Source organism: Chinchilla lanigera, unplaced genomic scaffold (genome assembly GCF_000276665.1).
Source record: "Chinchilla lanigera isolate Chin_1 unplaced genomic scaffold, ChiLan1.0 scaffold00199, whole genome shotgun sequence".
NCBI lineage: Eukaryota > Metazoa > Chordata > Mammalia > Rodentia > Chinchillidae > Chinchilla > Chinchilla lanigera.
The window spans coordinates 447,633-465,098 of record NW_004955600.1 but is presented as its reverse complement, the minus strand read 5'-3'; the positions used below and the strand labels follow the sequence as shown (position 1 = coordinate 465,098).

At 37.8% G+C, this 17,466-nt stretch overlaps 1 protein-coding gene and 2 pseudogenes across 1 annotated transcript; all 3 read right to left on the bottom strand.

Moving 5' to 3' along the window:
* Positions 1-932: 932 nt before the first annotated feature.
* Positions 933-1,892, bottom strand: LOC102025641 (olfactory receptor 7G2-like). The gene has a single exon (XM_005414812.2). The coding sequence runs from the start codon at positions 1,869-1,871 to the stop codon at positions 933-935; it is 939 nt and encodes a 312-aa protein (XP_005414869.1). The 5' UTR covers positions 1,872-1,892.
* A 4,078-nt stretch (positions 1,893-5,970) lies between these two features.
* Positions 5,971-8,092, bottom strand: LOC102025306 (annotated as a pseudogene).
* Positions 8,093-14,433: 6,341 nt separating this feature from the next.
* LOC102024965 lies at positions 14,434-15,437 on the bottom strand (annotated as a pseudogene).
* Positions 15,438-17,466: the final 2,029 nt, after the last annotated feature.

The following is a 17,466-nucleotide window of genomic DNA, read 5'->3' as shown; positions in this document are numbered from 1 at the left end:
AGTGAAAGAAGATCAATAGATGAGAAGTTCGAAGACCTAAACAAATTTAAAAAAAGAATAACCTGTTAGTCTCTGTCTCTGTCCCAGTTGCTGTGGCACCCTCAGACAGAGACAACCTGTGGCTACTCCCAGCGTGTACAGACAGCTCCTCCCAGTCAGCCTCCCAGCCTTCTCTGTTTCATTTCCATTGGCATGTCTTTGTCCTCTCACACCACTTTTTTGGGCAGTGTGGGGAGCTGTGGGCTGTCTCTCTGCTCCTACCATCACTATGGAGACAGCAAGTACAGCTTCGATCTCCTCTGCTGCAGGGGAGGTGCCAAACTCACTGATGGCAGGGCAGGAGTGACTGTGCTTTTCCACTCACTGATCTTTCCTGCTCTTTACCACATTTACAATAGTTGAAGTCATAATAACTAACAGCCCAGATACCCATCAACAGATTAATGGATAAAGATAGCATGGTGTGTACACACAATAGAACATTGTCTTACCATAAAAACAATAAAATCAGGTCATTTGGAGGAAAAAAGATGAACTTTGAGAACATAGTGCTAACTGAAGTAAGTCAGGCATGGAAAGTTCAATATTACATAGTTTCTCTTCTATAAGAACTCAAAACTATATCTAAATGAATGAATGAATGAATGAATGAAATAATGAAGAGGCAATAGGAAACAAAAAGGAAAACTTTCTGAAGATGGTGAAGGGTATCACGGGGAGAGATGAAGTGAGGAGGAGGTTTAAAGAGGTTGAAAATGATCAAGGATAAAAACAAAGTCAGACTTGTAGTCTATGTTGAAATGTATTTAGTCTTCATACTACACAATCATTTCTGAAAGAATACACTGATAGGAGAATCAGTACTCTGGTTCATCACTATTTCTGTCTTTCTAACTCATAGTAGAAACTCAAGCTCCAAGCAGTTCACACACTCAGAGTAAAAAGGGTTTACCAGTGATGAGATATGTCAAGGATTCTCTCATTTCCTTATTTCTCAAACTGTAGATAAAGGGGTTCAGCATTTGAGGGATCACAATGTACATCATTGAAGCCACTGCATTCTTAATGGAAGAGTCACTAACAGCAGAACTCAAGTACACACCCAAACCTGTCCCATAGAATAAAGATACAACTAAGAAGTGAGACCCACAGGTGGAAAAAGCTTTATATCTCCCACTCACTGATTGGATCCTCATAATAGAAGAGACAATTTGAGTGTAAGAAAAAATAATCCCGCACAAAGGAACGCCAGCAAATATGGTAGTCCCTAAATGCATCAGCAGAGAATTGATGAGGATATCAGAACAAGACAGTTTGATCATCTGAGCAAGTTCACAGAAGAAGTGTGGGATTTCCAGGTCTGTGCAGAAGGACAACTGCAGCACCATCAGACTGTGAGGCAGGGCATTCACAGTAGTAATGAGCAGGGAGAGTAGAATCAGCAGGATACAATACTGGGGATTCATGATGACTGTGTACCTCAGCGGGTGGCAAATGGCCACGTAGCGGTCGTAGGCCATGACTGCAAGGAGACAATTTTCCAAGCCACCAAAAATCAACACAAAGCTAACCTGGAGGAGGCAGCCTGTGTAAGTGATGCTCTGATCCTGTGTTTGGATGTTCACCAGCATCTTTGGGATTGTGGTGGTGCTTATACAGATGTCAGTGAAGGACAGGTTGGAGAGGAAGAAGTACATGGGGGTGTGAAGGTGGGAGTCAGAGATGACGGTTAGGGTGATTAGCAGGTTCCCGAACACTGTGACCAGGTACATGGACAGGAACAGGCTGAAGATGAGGGGCTGAAGTTTTGGATCATCAGTCAGTCCCATAAGAAAGAATTCTGAGACAGTTGTTTGGTTTGTAAGCTCCATTTTGGTGGTAAATCTTGTAGCAAAGATACGGCAAAAATGTAAAATGAATGCTGCCTATTTAAGCAAAAGCAGAGCCTGGAAACGGGTATGATTACAAAATCTTACCTTGTTTTCTGCTTACTGTTGATAAGCTCTGGTGATGACGACCGGCAATATATGTTTTAACAAACACTCCAGCTGAATCTGACACCTCTAAAATTGGAGAACCAGAGCTTTAAACAAGCAAAAAGGAAAAAAAAAAAAACATTTGTTTTTGAACCACATGAATATGCAAATATCTGTTTATATTCTCTCTCTATATATATTCATTTTCTCTACATGTAGAGTTTAAAATAAACTCTACATTTTATTCCCTTTGTATCACCCATAGTTTTCATATTTGTGTCAAGTGCCAAAGTCTTAACCAAAATGGATAGTCCATACCTTCACACCAAAAGAAAGCTGTGGTGAGTTTTCAAATCTGCTTTCTAGAATAATAGTCTCCAAATTTTTCACACCTCGGATGAAGGGCTTCTCAAATTGCACATGAATCAGTTAGTATTTCAGTCTCACAGACGCAGTAGGGCATGTCATATACACAAAATGCACAGTCTTTGGCACAGACTGGATCACAGTTCAGATTGGCTGACAGCTAAGTTAACTTTCTTATGGAGTCTCTGCTAATGTCTCTGAAGTGTGCAGAGCTGGAATTCCTCAAAGATGATGAAAGTATTATAATTCACCCTAAAAATTTCTGCCTGAATATATTCCCTAGTTATACCTTCATTTTTAGGTAAGCCCCATTCTCCCTATTAATTCAAGCAGGCAGAGAACATTCATCCAGATGGATGTGATCAAAGAATATCAAATGTTGCCTATAAAATTGAAGCTCATAAGACTGTGCCTTGCAAACAGAACCTAAAACAATATGATTCAGCAATTAATTCTAAAAGAACGATAGTAACAATGTGGATGACATGTGCTGCCTCATCCTAAGGGAAATTCTTCCTGTAATGAGGTAGGTAGTCTATCATTAAGTAAAACCAGCAAATACCCAACAAATAACTAAGTGGAAGAAAGAATGAAATAGGGACACTCCTGCAAAAACACAGATGGAAAAATTGGTGTTTAGAAGACAGACATTTATGAAATAACAGGCTGAGATAATCATAAGTGTTCTACCTGGAGTGTCCCTGGAAAGCTATGGTCTTCTTATGGAAAAAAAGCAGCTATGACAAAGATTATCATCTGGTGTCATATGAGACATACACATTCCAAAATTGCAGACACCTGCATCAGCTTTATGAATGGAAGCCATCTTCAGCTGCATGCAAAGCCTGGATATCCTCATTGGATAATAGAGGTGCTAATTATCTTGTTATGTGATAATAAGTTGACACCATATACTTCTCCACCTGTCACTTTGCATAACTCAAATATTCACAATTTATTTGTACAATTACACCTCATTAAATTTGGAAGGAGGAAACCTCATTGTTATCTATGAAATAGTATGAAATAAATAGAAGAAATTCAGTCAGTACATGGACGTAGGAGGGTTCCTTGTTGTGACATTGCCTAGTGTATGTACGTGTGTGTGTGTGTGTGTCTGTGGGAGAGAGAGAGAGAGGAGAGAAAGAGACAGAGAGTTGGACGGAGAGAGAGAGAGGCAACAGAGACAGAAGAGACAGACAATAAGTGTGGATGTGTCTGCCTTAAGAAAGAACTCAGTTTTCATCCCTCAGAAGGAACTGGTAAGTTGTGGCAGTTCACTCAACAGGAAAGGAGAGAACATCTCTAGCTTGATGAATATAAACTATGGGGAAGTGTTTCTGTGCTGAAAATATCTCTGGGAGTCTTGGTTACATAGAGAATTAAGGAAAGAGAGAAAGAAACATCGATGATACCAATATTTATTTGGCCTGGACATACAAACAGCAAAGAAAATGTGTTTTAAAATAAATTAATTAAAAGCCTGTATCACAAGAATTATGAATACCTATAGTAGGAAAAAATTAAGTGAAAAAGTTCACACAATAACAAAACTTTCAAGTATCTTGAACGTTCATATGAATATATAGTTTTGCTATAGATTATGTAATCTATGCTATAGATAATAGAAGATCAGATAGTAATGTAGGATCAGCTCCAACCTATAAGTATTTCACTTACTCTACCTGTTTGCTTCAGGTATTTTTATCACAAGAAATAATAAAGGCTTATTTCAGGCCCCTCACTGTGCTTACCTCTATGACTTTCCTTTTATTCCTTCTCCAGGGAAGTAGCCACACTCCCATGATGTACATTATTCTCCCACAATTTTTATTATGTCTGATAGTATTTATCCAAATAAAATATGTAATATGTTGCCTTTTAAAAGTTTCTATACATAGTACCCTAATATATACGTGTGTTATTGATAGTGGGCATTATTTACTAAATCAATGTTGATATTTTTAGTCCTCCTTCACAAATTTTAATTACTAGTATTCCACTGTATTGTCATAAACAGTTTGTTTTTCCATTACTTAAATATGAGATGTAGAGTCATGCATAGGAACACCACCATAGTCTTGGCATGCCTTGGGAAGGAAGAAGAGGAGTAAAGGGGAATATTGAGGAGATGAATTCTGTATGCTTCTTTTGTTTGTTAAGTTTATTGACACATTTTATCTTTTTATCAACCTGAATTCTTTGTTTTGTCCAAAAGGATACAGTAAATCATCTCCAACAATATGTAAACCTACATATAAAATATAGAATATCTCTAATATTTTTCCTTTATACGGTAGCACAGCAGCATATGCAAGAGAAAGTACAGTTGATGGACCAAAAAGAAAGGTGATTTGGGCAATGACTTAGTTTCCAGGCATTTACCTCCAAAGACCAGGTAGTTGTCAGGTAAATGAAATTGACCAGGTCAATGTCAATTTCAACCTGAAAAACAGTATTAGAAGAGTGTCTGTGAAGGTGAAATTTGTGTATTTAATGTGTATTCCTAGTCATTTCATCCACAGTCTGACTTCCCAGTCATGGTGGTTCTTTGCCTTTGGAGTGGTATTGAAAGCTATAGTGAATGCCTATACAATAGCAAATTTTCATCTAAAAAACCATAGTAGAAATGATAAAGCTTAAAAAAATGTATGCTCGGGCTGGGGATTTAGCTCAGCGGCAAAAGCGCTTGCCTGGCAAGCGCAAGGTCGTGAGTTCGGTTCCCGGTACCGGAGAAAAACAAAAAAAAAACAAAAACAAAAAAAAAATGTATGCTCAATTTCAGAAGTATTTAGTAATTTTAAGACAGCTTACCAAGAATACTTCCAAATCCACAGGCTTTACAACGTCCTGCAAAAAAGAATAAACACCTACTCAGGCCATTAGTCAAATTCTGCTTAGTAATTTGGCACGTATCATTTCATCATAGAATAATCATGTCAGTAAGCTTCTGATTTTGTCTTTACCTAATGATCTGTTGTTAGCCTATCTTTAATGTTGAAAGGGGAAAAAGCTGGTACATGTTTTAAGTCAGCTGGTTCTCCTGGGTTTCATGATTTCTTTTGTTTCAACATCATGTTACTATGTTCTAACAGAAGCAATCTCTCAGTTAAGAAAAATAAAACACGGGGCTGGGGATTTAGCTCAGCGGCAAAGCACCTGCCTGGCAAGCGCAAGGTCGTGAGTTCGGTTCCTGGTACCGGAGAAAAAGCCAAAAAAAAACAAAACAAAACAAAACAAAACAAAAAAACACCAGTTGCAGGGCTTACAAATTGAAAAGGGAGACTCCTTCTCATAGCCTTTCTTGCTTAAAAAATTTAATTTAAATGTTCAAGATCAAGCACAGACCCTTTCCATAAAATGAAGCCAAATCACAAAACTACTAGATAGTTGTGGAAGACAACTCTGACTGGGGCATCATCTCTGGTACCTTCAGCACAAGTGCTGGTCTCTGGCTACTCTGGCACCTCTTCTTCCTTTTCTGCCAGTCCAGCAAGAGATCCCAAGGAAAAAGTGCTTTCACACTTCTGGGTGGAGGAGACCTGCAAAATTATAGGCATTTCAACAGAGGATTTGCTTTCCAAACCATGGTCTCCAAGATCTTGGTCTTGGTCTAGGTAGTCTGGTACTAGGAAATAACTTCATGCTTTAGCTGATGCATCTTTAGTGAGTAAGCCCTGGTAAACTTTCCCTCACAGCAGTCACACTAAAATGGTTTAATTCCTGAGTGGGTGAGAAGGTGCTGTTTTAGATTCTTAAGATGGGTGAATAGCACCCCACAGGTGGGACACTGAAAAGGTGTGTATGGACCAGTTTTGCTTGGTCATTCTCTACTGCTTGTGGAAGGAGCAGTGTAGATTTGGTAGGGATACAGCCGATCATCATCATCTACATGAGCATTAATGCCAGAAGCACTTCCAAGTGAGGCAACTCCTCGGTAGCACATTCATCTACTGAGCCTATAGAGGAAGAGTGTGGACTAATCAGAAGCTCTTGTTGGACTTGTTCACTTCCTGATACTCTCTGCTGACCACTCAGTGAACTGTGAGGGGCACTGACAGGCTGGGACACTTCCTCATGGGCCTCCTCATTGCTTAACCTGTCTACTTTGACTCGGACATCTTCTTTGGTACCCAGAGATGAGGAAGATTTTCTGCTTCTACAGGTCACACAACCATTCTTCTTGCCTCAGATGGGCCTGGTAATTCTCAAGTCTGGCTGTTCTCTGCCTGTTTAGCTTTTTCAGACTGAATCCTTCTATCAGTTCCAAACGGAAAAGTCCAAGGAAGATGTTCAAGAAGTGTCAAGTGGTTGATTTCTATTTTGTTTTGTTTTGTTTTGTTTTGTTTTGTTTTGTTTTGTTTTTCAGTATTGGGAACCAAAGTCACGACCTTGCACTTGCCAGGCAGGCGCTGTGCTGCTGAGCTAAATCCCCAGCCCCTGATTTCTATTTTCTGTGTAGGGATCTGAAAAATTCAATACCTGAGAGGTACTTGGTTTTGTGCTACACTCTACAGGACTCTCAGGAGACAAAACGATGTAGCTTCTGCACTTTCTCAGGGATTCTTGGCAGACAGGAATGGTTATTCCCACCACATTGCACTCTGAAGATGCTGGAGAAATACTTCCATCTCGAGAAGTAAGACTGCAGTAAGAATTACCTTCTTGTCCAGCATCCAAACTTTTCTGGCTGGTTATTGGGTGTATTCCATAAAATACTGGATTTCATGAATGCTGAGCAGGTGCTAGTAACACTAAAGATTCTCATATAGCTGGCTGCAGCTAAAACATTGGTAATATTTTCTGTATTAATTGACAGGGGATGCATAAGCATGTTCTAAAGGAAGTATAAAGCCAGTCAGTGTAACGTGTTAACATGCAGATGCAACACTCTTGTCATCCTCGGCTTGGCCTACAAGTTTGAAAGAAATCTCTGCAAACTGCTAGGACCATTTTATATGACAAACAGATTTTATCCTGGCCATGAATAGTGATATCACAGAAATGCCCGCCATTTCTCAGCCTATTTAGTTTTCCAAGCATTTTCTGACTGTGGGAAGAGGAGCTATGAGTGAGTGTTTTCACATCCTTCTTTTCCTTCCTCTTCTATAGATCATCTCCAAGGTTTAAAGGATCAGAAATGTCTTTGATTGGGATTAGGTGGTTCAGGGAGGAAACATGCCTTCAGAACAAATGACAGTCAGAATCCAGGGACTGTCTGCAGGCACCAGCCTAGGAGGCCTGCTGCTGCTGCTTCTCCCTGGGAGCACCTGACCAAGTCTCAGACCACTGCGCCTAGGCTTGGGCAAAGTGGGAAAGCAACACAGCCTGCAGGAGCCAGGTGTGGGTGCCTGGAGGGGACTGAGGGGAGTCTCAAGTGGGTGGTTAGCCCAGAGCGGGCAGCAGATGGGGGAGCAAGTGATGGCTGAAATTTTCCCAGATAATTTGAGTGTTGCTGCTCCCCACACATCATAGATATACATAATGATCACATTCAACATAGGGCCTTATTTTCCACATGTACAGGACATATCTTAATTCCTTTTTCCCATTCCCCTCCCTTCCCTTCAACCTCTCTTCCCCTCCTTGTTTACAGAAGCTTTCTTTCCATTTTTTCCTTCTTTTCTCATTTTTTTTCTTTTCCCTTCCTTCCTTTCTCCCTTTCCCCCAGTTTCCCCTTCCCATTTGAGATTTTTCTTCCTGTTTCATAAGATCTAGTATACGTTCTGGTTCTTCCTTACCCTTTCCATTTCTCACACCAGAGAAACAATATGATATTTACACATGTGTGTTCCTTTTTTCATGACTTTACCTTTAAAAAACTGAAACAGATGTAGCAAAAGGTCAACATTCTTAGTTTTGGACAGTGGTGATGCATGGTCAGGTTTTGTTGTTGTCATTGCTGTTACTGTTGTTAATGACACTGTCTCTGCTGCTCCTGTTTAAAATATTTGCTAATTTTAATAAGTAAATCTTGGGCACTAAGAAGCTACTAAGTGATGCTGCCTGCATCTCCACCTCCTCTCCCAGAGTTCTCAGAGCCCCACTGCCAGACTGAAACACGGATCTCTGCATATTGATGAACCTGGAATCAGCATATGGAAGAAGAAAGGAAGAGAGAATGCTGGGATGAACTCTGTCTCCTTCAAACTTCATATGCTCAGATCCTAACCCCCAATATGCCACAGCATGACTACATGTGGAGATCTATCTTTGGAGAGTTTCGTACATGTACCAACTCCCCAAGATGAGTGTAATCATTTTGTAGTGCAAATATTTACAAATGAAAACGAAAATTAAAGAATTACAAATTTGGATGCTAGGCATTATTACCTCAGTCTTACTTATACAAATGCTATGTGTATTAGTTCCAGAAATAAAGGCAAAAGTGCCTTTAAAAAAGAAATGTTAATTAAGAATGTGGCCATTAGAGTGATTCCCAGTCCAGTATGATTGGGTTTCTTTTAGGAGGAGAAAATTAGGACACAGACAAACACAGAGGGAAGACCACAGGAACACACTGAGTGAAAACAGCCATCCATAGCCCAAGCAGAGAGAACTTAGGAAAAACCAATTCTCTCTGTATCCGAATTGTTCAACTTTTGGCCTCAAGAACTGTGATAAAATAAATTTCTGTTAATATATTACCTGGCCTGCTACTTTGTTAGAGCAGCTCTGCGCAACTTGTAAACTGATCCATACACTCTACCACCATGGAAAGTATTCAAATAAACTTGAGAATATTTTGTGAAACTCATAATTCGAGATGGAACAGATTCCCACTGCTGTGAAGAGAAAGCAGGTGTCTTGCCGAGCGAGAGCTGGGTGAATAATGCGAACGTGTAAATGAGACTACGTCAGAATGGCGACAGTCAAGCAGGGTCATGAGGCACCTGCTTTGTGTTATCTAATGCATGTTCTTTTTTATTTTAAAGACACGAAAAATAAAACAGAATTTCAAAACAAGATATTAGGAGAGTAACAATAATTAATACGTTGCATATTGTTATCTTCAAAGTAGTTACTCAGAGTACAAGTTAGGGGCATGCAATATTGTCCAAACAATATCAGCACAAACCTTTCTTTTCAACGAACTAAGATAAACCAGCTCTATAACTATCTTAACTATCTTGTGTAGATATACTGTTTTCCTTTTCCCTTCCTGCCTTCCTTTCTCCTTTCCCCCACTACAGTTTGTTTCCTTTTGTACAATTTCCTCCCAATTCACAATATCTATTGTATATTCTGGATCTTATTTACTCATTCAGTTTCTCACACTAGTAAGACACACTAGTAAGACACACATGTGGGTGTGAGTTATTTCACTTATGGGTATGGTCTTGTGTTGCAACCATTTACCTGTAAAAGTCTCCTTCTTTTACAATGGTGAACTACTGCATGCACTTTTATGATGGCTTCCCCAGGATGAAATTGTAGCAAGACTCCTCCCTTAGGCACATGCCATAAACTAAGGGAATTCAGGTTGCCCGATTGCCTTCACTGAAAATAACACTCATCATCTCACCTGAGTGTGCGTATCAGAAGACGTGGCTCAGTAAAGGGAAACTCACGGATTCAGTGGGATTTGGACCAAACAGAATCATTATTATGAAAAAATGCAGCTGTTGCTAATTAACTGTGTAGCACTTTGGGGTAAGATATTTACTGGCCAATTCTTAAAGTGCCTCTGTTCCTCAGGGCTCAATATCCAAAGCTCCTCATTAGACCAAAAATGTTTCTATCATTCTGATCCCAGGTGAGGTATTCTGAAAAAAACAATTCTCTGGAAATTGGGAACTCAGAATGGCTGCTGCTTCCCTGACCCCTTAGAATAAGTGTGCCTCATCCAAGCCTCTTCATGATTTCTACTCGCCTCCATTTTACCTACCTTACACATGTAACACATAGAACTTTTTGGCAAATTCCTAACTCCCCTTTTAGCTACTTCCTTATATTTCATAATAGCAAAGAGCGTAATTCAGTTTCATCCCAAAAAATACCACAAATATATAATAATTATACATGTAGATAAATAGGATAAAATTAAAAACACTCAGAAATGTTTCTTCACAAGTGTATCAACATGTCTTAGACCTAATTTTTATTCTATATATTTAGCTCAGAATATTCCACTTTTATTGCGCTTATAAAAGGGATGTTATTTCCTAATTATCGTTCCTGTGTATTTTTCAATTCTGTCTCATATTCTCAATATACTTTTTTTAACATTAGAAAATAATGAGCTCTTTTTATGACAGAGTAGTACTGCGTTGTGTGTAAATACCACATTTTCATTGTCCGTTCATCTGTTAATGGACATATGGGCTACATCCAAGGTTTAGTTATAAATTGTTCTGTTATAAACATGAGTATGCATAGATCATTGCAATGTGATGTCTTTAATTCTTTCCCAAAAAACCTGCAATGGGCATAGCTGTGTCAAAAGGAATTTCTATGTACTGCACACACAAGTACAAGAAAAGTAGAGGGATTAATAAATGGATGGAGCAGGGAAGAAGGGAAACCAAGGGGTTGAGAAAAGGAATTAAGATATATTATATGTATGTGCCCATTTTCCATAAGGAATGTAAAAATTATCTACTACAAACATGTGTTAATAAAAGCAATACAGATAAAAAGACTATGTGAGCTGTAACTGGCTCTACATGTTTAATTAACATGATTGCAAAATTACCCAAGGCTGAGTGGTATGCAAACATCTGTGTTTCATGAGATTTTATTAGATACCAACCTACATTTCATAGTTCATTAGTACTTTTTTATTTTAAAAATTAAAAAACTGATAAAATAATGCTGATTTTCAGAACTTTTCTGATTAGAAATGATATATTCATTTTATCAATTTAATTTATAACGTTAAATCTTTCTGTGTAAATTTTGTTCATCAATAATTTTCAAATGTATTATTTACAAACAACTTTTAAGAAAGTGCCAGGATATCTTCTTTTAACATCCTTATCCCATTATAAAATATAAATATATGTAAATCATATCTTACATATGATATCTTTATGTCAAAAATCATATCTTTAACATGTGTATTCTGTTATAAAATATAAAAGTATGTAAATCAGAAAAAAGTTACAAAAGCAGACATGCAATTGTAAAACAAAAGCATGTAACACCCAAAAATACTAGATACAAATATAAAATAAGATTTTTCAGGTAACAGAGAAGATATCAAGCATAACGTGTTTGGGCAGAGACCAAAGCGCTCTGTTGCCCATCCTCATAAATAAGAAAATACATATTCATTCTAGGTAATGAAGATTCAGTTCTCTTAGAGAAGACTGGGGCAGAGAAAGAGCTTCTTACTTGAAAAATATGGGTGAACTCAAGAGCTGAGATGCCTGGACCTCATGCTTCCCATGAGCCTAGAACAGTTGAAAATTTCCAAAAGGCCTCCAAGAAAAAAATAATGGGGCTAAAAATTGACTTGGTGTATGGATGTCCAAATGAGAAAAAAATAGCATCAAAAAGGAGCAAACTGAACTATTTGGGCTCCTGAAAAAAGGAATTTCACAAAGTACAGTTCAGCACTGCATGACATTATGTGACCGTAATTCCAGTTATCTGTGAGGCTGAGGCAAGAAAATGATGAGTTTGAGGACAGCCTAGCAAACTTGGGGAAACACTGTCTCAAAAGAGAAAAAAAAAAAAAGAAAGAAAATGAAAATCCACTAGGGAATACAAAGGGATATTGTATTCTGCCAAATTTGGCTTTTTGCTTTTTAATGGTTGGTTGTTCAATTCTTTTTTTGTTTTTGTTTTTAAATGGATATAATTTTTATTAGTGATACTGGTAATACAGAATAGTGATATTTGATTTAGGGAATTTGTACATGAGGAAAACATATATTGATTATTTTCAATTCCCTTGCCCTCTTCTGCCTTACCCACTCCCCTAATACCCTTCCCCATTTCTGAGAGATTTATTTTGCTTAGCAGCATGGATCTGTGTCCAGTCATTTTCCTGTAAATAATATTAATTTATTCTTTTTTATGGCTGAGTAATATTTATGTATATATCATGTTTTCTTTATACATTTGTTGATAGGCAGCTATGCTGTTTTCAGTCTCAGCTATTCTGAATTGTGCTGCTCCAAATGATTGTGCATGTATTGCTATAATAAGTTAACTTTAATGCTTCTGTAGATATACTGGGAGTGGTATAGCTACATCAAAAGATATTTCTATTACATTCCTACCAACTGTGTACAAGGGTTCTTTTCCCTGCATATCCTCACTAGCATGTGTTTTGTGTGTCTTGGTAATTAGCGTTCTGGAAGGGGTGAGATGGAACCTCAGTGTAGTTTGATTTTTGTTTCCCAAATGGCCAAAACAGTTGAACATTTGTCTCCATGTCTCTTTTTGTGTCATGCTGTTTTGTTATTATGGCTCTGTGGTAGAATTTGAAATCTGATACTGTGGGGTCACTAGCATTGCTCCTTTAGCTCAAAAATGCTTTGGCCATTGTAACTCTTTTCTGATTTCATATTGATTTCAAGATTATTTTTCTAGCTTTTTAAAGAATGTTGGTATTTTATTTTTTTTCTTCATTTTATTTTTATTTTTTGGGTTTTTTGTTTGTTTGTTTTTTGTTTTCTGGTACCGGGAATCAATCTCATGACCTCAGACTTGCCAGGCAGGTGCTGTGCTGCTGAGCTAAATCCCCAGCCCCCAATATTGGTATTTTAATAGGAATTGCATTGAATGTGTGCATTGCTCTTGGTAATGTGGTTATTTTAATAGTAATTCTAGCAGTTTATGCACAAAGCTATCTCCATTCTAATGTCTTTCAACTTCTGTCTTTGATGTTCTTTAAGTTTTTACTGTAAAGATTTTTCACCTCTTTGCTTCATAAGATTTTGAGGTATTTAACTTTTTGATTATGTTACAAATGGAAATGCTTCTCTAATATTTTTCCTAATGAGCCCAGTATTGGTGTACAGGAATACCTTTGACACTTGTGTGTTGACCTCACATCCTGCCATTTTGCTGAATTTACTTATCAGATATAAAGTATACTGGTGGAGTTTTGCATATATATATTTATGCTAATATAAATAAATATATATATTTCAGTCAGTACTCACTGCAGAAATAGTTAACACAAATATGTCAGTTTATAAGGATTTATAAGGTAAGCTTACTATGGCTACCTGCAGAGTCAGATTTGGAAGAGGGGAGAGGGCTGTCCCCATAATGGAGATCCAAAAGATCTAGTGAAATGTCAAAGATATGGAGCACACTGTAGTGTTCCATGCCAGTCCATATCAGAAGGCCTAAAGTTCTTTAGTGGAAGCCAGGAGATGACAACCAAGGTAAATTTATAGACTGGAGCCACTCAGGAAAAAACACAGCCAGCCTTCTTTCTTCATTTCCCATTTATTACATTCAGGCTACAAGCCCATTGCTTGGTATCACTTACATGCAGGGTGGGTCTGCTGTCTTCAGCAAACCCCTTCAGCTACGCCAAGAACTATGCTAATCCCATGAGTTGGGGTTTTTGTACTCAAATTGACGAAAGCAGTTAACTATCACAATCAATTTTAAATAACACATAATACTCTCAAACCACTGCTGTCATTCAATTAAGAAAATTTATAAATGATAACCCTAAAAATGGAAGATGTTATTGCCCAGAAAGATATGACTTATCAGTAGCAGGTCTCAAGAATTGCTTCAAAGTCTCGAAGTATTCACTCCTTTCTTTCACAGTAGGGCTTGCTGTAGGATGTAACTCACATGGCCCTAATGACACCAGCAGGTAGAAAACATTCTGTGCATATCACCACAGCTTTGCTTACACTCCCTTCTCTGTCTGTCTTCTCATCTTACATTCTGAGATTACACAACAGAAATTTACTAGGATTACAGCCTGTGCTTCAAGTTCTGTGTGTATAAAACTAAAGCAAAGAAATTGTGTTTAGAGAATTAAAATTGTGTACCAAGTTTACAGAGTGAAACATAAAGCAAATGCCAGATTGCAAGGCAATTTAAAATCCACCCGGTCATTATGTCATATGAGCATTGTAGAAAATTGTAGTAAGGAAAGTAAAGGAAAGGATCAGGCTTTGTGGCTCTCCCAAAGTCCTGTACCTTTGACTTGCTCTAGAAGAATGAATACAAAACAAATGACATATGACAGAAAAGAAGGTAACATATTGAGTTTCCTCAAGGCTTCCAACATGTCCCTGTTCCTCAGAGTGTAAATAAAAGGATTCAGCATCTGAGTGACCACAGAATCCATCACTGAAACCACTGCAGTCTTTCTTGGTGTATCTGTAACTACAGAGCTGATGTACACCCCAAAACCTGTCCCATAGAACAATGAAACAACTGAGAGATGAGACCCACAGGTGGAAAAGGCTTTATACTTTCTTCTTGATGACATTCTCAGTACAGAGGACACGATACGAATATAAGAAAAAATGATTGCAGAGAGAGGAACACCAACAAACAGGCCAACTACCAAATATACTAGGATGCTATTGCTGAGGGTATCAGAACAGGCAAGTTTGATGATCTGAGCAAGTTCACAGAAGTGTGCGATTTCCAGCTCTGGGCAAAAAGACAGCTGCAGGGCCATCAGAGTATGGAGGAGAGCATGCACAATGCTAATAAACAGGAAGAGCAAAACCAGCAGGACACATAGTTGAGGATTCATGATGACTGTGTACCTCAGAGGGTGACATATGGCTACGTAGTGGTGATAGGCGATCACTGCTAGGAGACAACTTTTTAAACCTCCAAAAATTAGGACAGGCAGACCTGGGAGAGGCAGCCTGTGCAGGTGATGCTCTGATCCTGTGATCGTATGTTTGCCAGCATCTTTGGGATGGTGTATGTGATTAAACAGATGTCATTAAAGGACAGATTTGAGAGGAAGAAGTACATAGTGGTGTGGAGGTGGGAGTCAGAGCTGACGGCCAGGATGATGAGCAGATTCCCAAGCACTGTGATCAGGTACATGGACAGGAACAGCCAGAAGGGAAGGAACAGCAGTTCTGGATCATCTGTCAGTCCCAGGAGAAAAAATTTGGAAACAGCTGTTTGATTTACATCACTCATATCCCAAATGAATCTGATGGAAAAGATAAGATGGAAACAAAATAAATCGAATTCTTCCCATATAAGCAAAAGTAACAGTGTCTGGAATCATGGCTGGTATAAAAATTTGGGGAACTGCTCTGCACTTGCTTTTGACAAGTTGTGAGGATTTGTTGTAGCAATACTCCAGGTGAATTTGATACCATTGAAGTTGGCAGAAATTTTAAACATGAGGAAAAAATTTCTCATCTATATTGAGCTATGGGAATATTCAAATCTTTGCTTATAGTCTCCCTCTGTTCTTCTTGACTCACAAGCATTGTCACTTCTCATCCCTTTCTTGCGTGCTAATACTTTTTCACACTTTGTTCATTTGCTAAGACTGTAACACAATATGACATAGATGTTCCTAAGAATTATTTCATACCTTCAAACAAAAAAAGAGTAAGACTCAACTTATCACATACGTCTTCTGAGACATTAGACCAGAACATTTATTAATTAAATTAATAAACATCAATCAAATAGCTAAATGATACAGTAAAGGAATTCAAGGGCTCTTATTAAAACCAATGGCAATAAATCTATTTTTGGTATTAAAGATAGAGATTTACAAGATAACACAGACCTAGAAAAATCAGGCTACTTAATAGTTGTGTCCCCAAAGAGCAAGGATCTTCATCTCCTGAGGAAGACAGAAGCAGCTATGATCATTTTGTACCATATTAGACTCACACACTTAATTCAGTCTTGCAAACTTGCCTCGTGGTGAAGAACTGTTTTCAACAGGAAGAGAAGCCTGGGCATCCTCATTTGCTTAATGGAAACTACCTGGTGGATGTGTCAATTAACTAAAATGTGATAATCACTTCAAAATTTATATTCAAGCACCATGGCACAAATCTTAAATATAGGTCATTTTTATTCATGTATTATACCTCAATAAATTTGGAAAGAAAGAGTTCAATGAAGAGAAACAGCAAAAGTAGCCAACAAGTGTGGGCTGATGGCCACATATATTGACGTATATTTACCTTTGCAGTGTGTGTGTGTGTGTGTGTGTGTGTGTGTGTGTGTGTGTGTCTGTCTGTCCCATGACATTTTTCACCTCTCAGAAAAAAGTTATGAGGTGAAACAGTTGAGTCAAAACAAAAGAAAGAAAGAGCATCATTACCTTGATGAGTGCAAATTACACAGATGGTTCTTGTGCTCAAACTACGCCTAACAGGCTTGGTCATGTAGAACAGGAAGGAAAGGAACATCAAAAATATTCATTCAATCTGTCACGTGGAAAATGAATTAAATAACAAATGAATGAGAACCATCAACCCCCCAATTATGAATTCCTTAACTAGGAAAACATTTGAAGGAAAATATACCCTATGAGAAAATGTTAAGCGTTTTTGAACCTGCACAGGTGTGTATATTATCATAGTAAATCATGCATATGTAGTAGAATTACAGAAAATAATGAAGGTTGGCTATCCAAAAGTAAACAATTTACATTTCTTACCATATTCATTTTAGGTATCTTATTGCAAAAAATAATAAATGTATACTGAGTGTAATTACTCAAACTTTAAATTTTTTCTTTCCTAGGTAAATTACTACCCTACTGTAACATACATTATTTTCCCACAATTTATATTACATTTGATAGTATTTTTCTAAAGAATAAAATCTACCTTGTATTGCCCTATAAAAGTTGTTTGTAAATTGAACCCTACTTAATATGCCAGTTATAATGAATATTTTTGGCAATCCATTTTTATTAACATTGACCTGTTTAACCTTGCTTCATGAGTCTTAATTGCTAGAGTATTCAACTAAATTATCACTACACAATTTGTGTCTACTTTGCCTAATTGATGGGTGTTATGTTTATTGCCCTTTATTTATTATTACCTATGCATAATAGGATCACTCAAGGGATACAGCATAATATTCAAGATAGCATGACTTTAGGAAGAGAAGGAGAGGGTTGAGAGGATCATCAAGTTGGCAAATTTTGTGGGCCTTTATTATTTCACTTTAAAAGACCTGAAACAAA

Bases quoted from the DNA above. Each gene is read 5' to 3' on its own strand.
- LOC102025641 (XM_005414812.2), bottom strand. From the start codon at position 1,871: ATGGAGCTTACAAACCAAACAACTGTCTCAGAATTCTTTCTTATGGGA.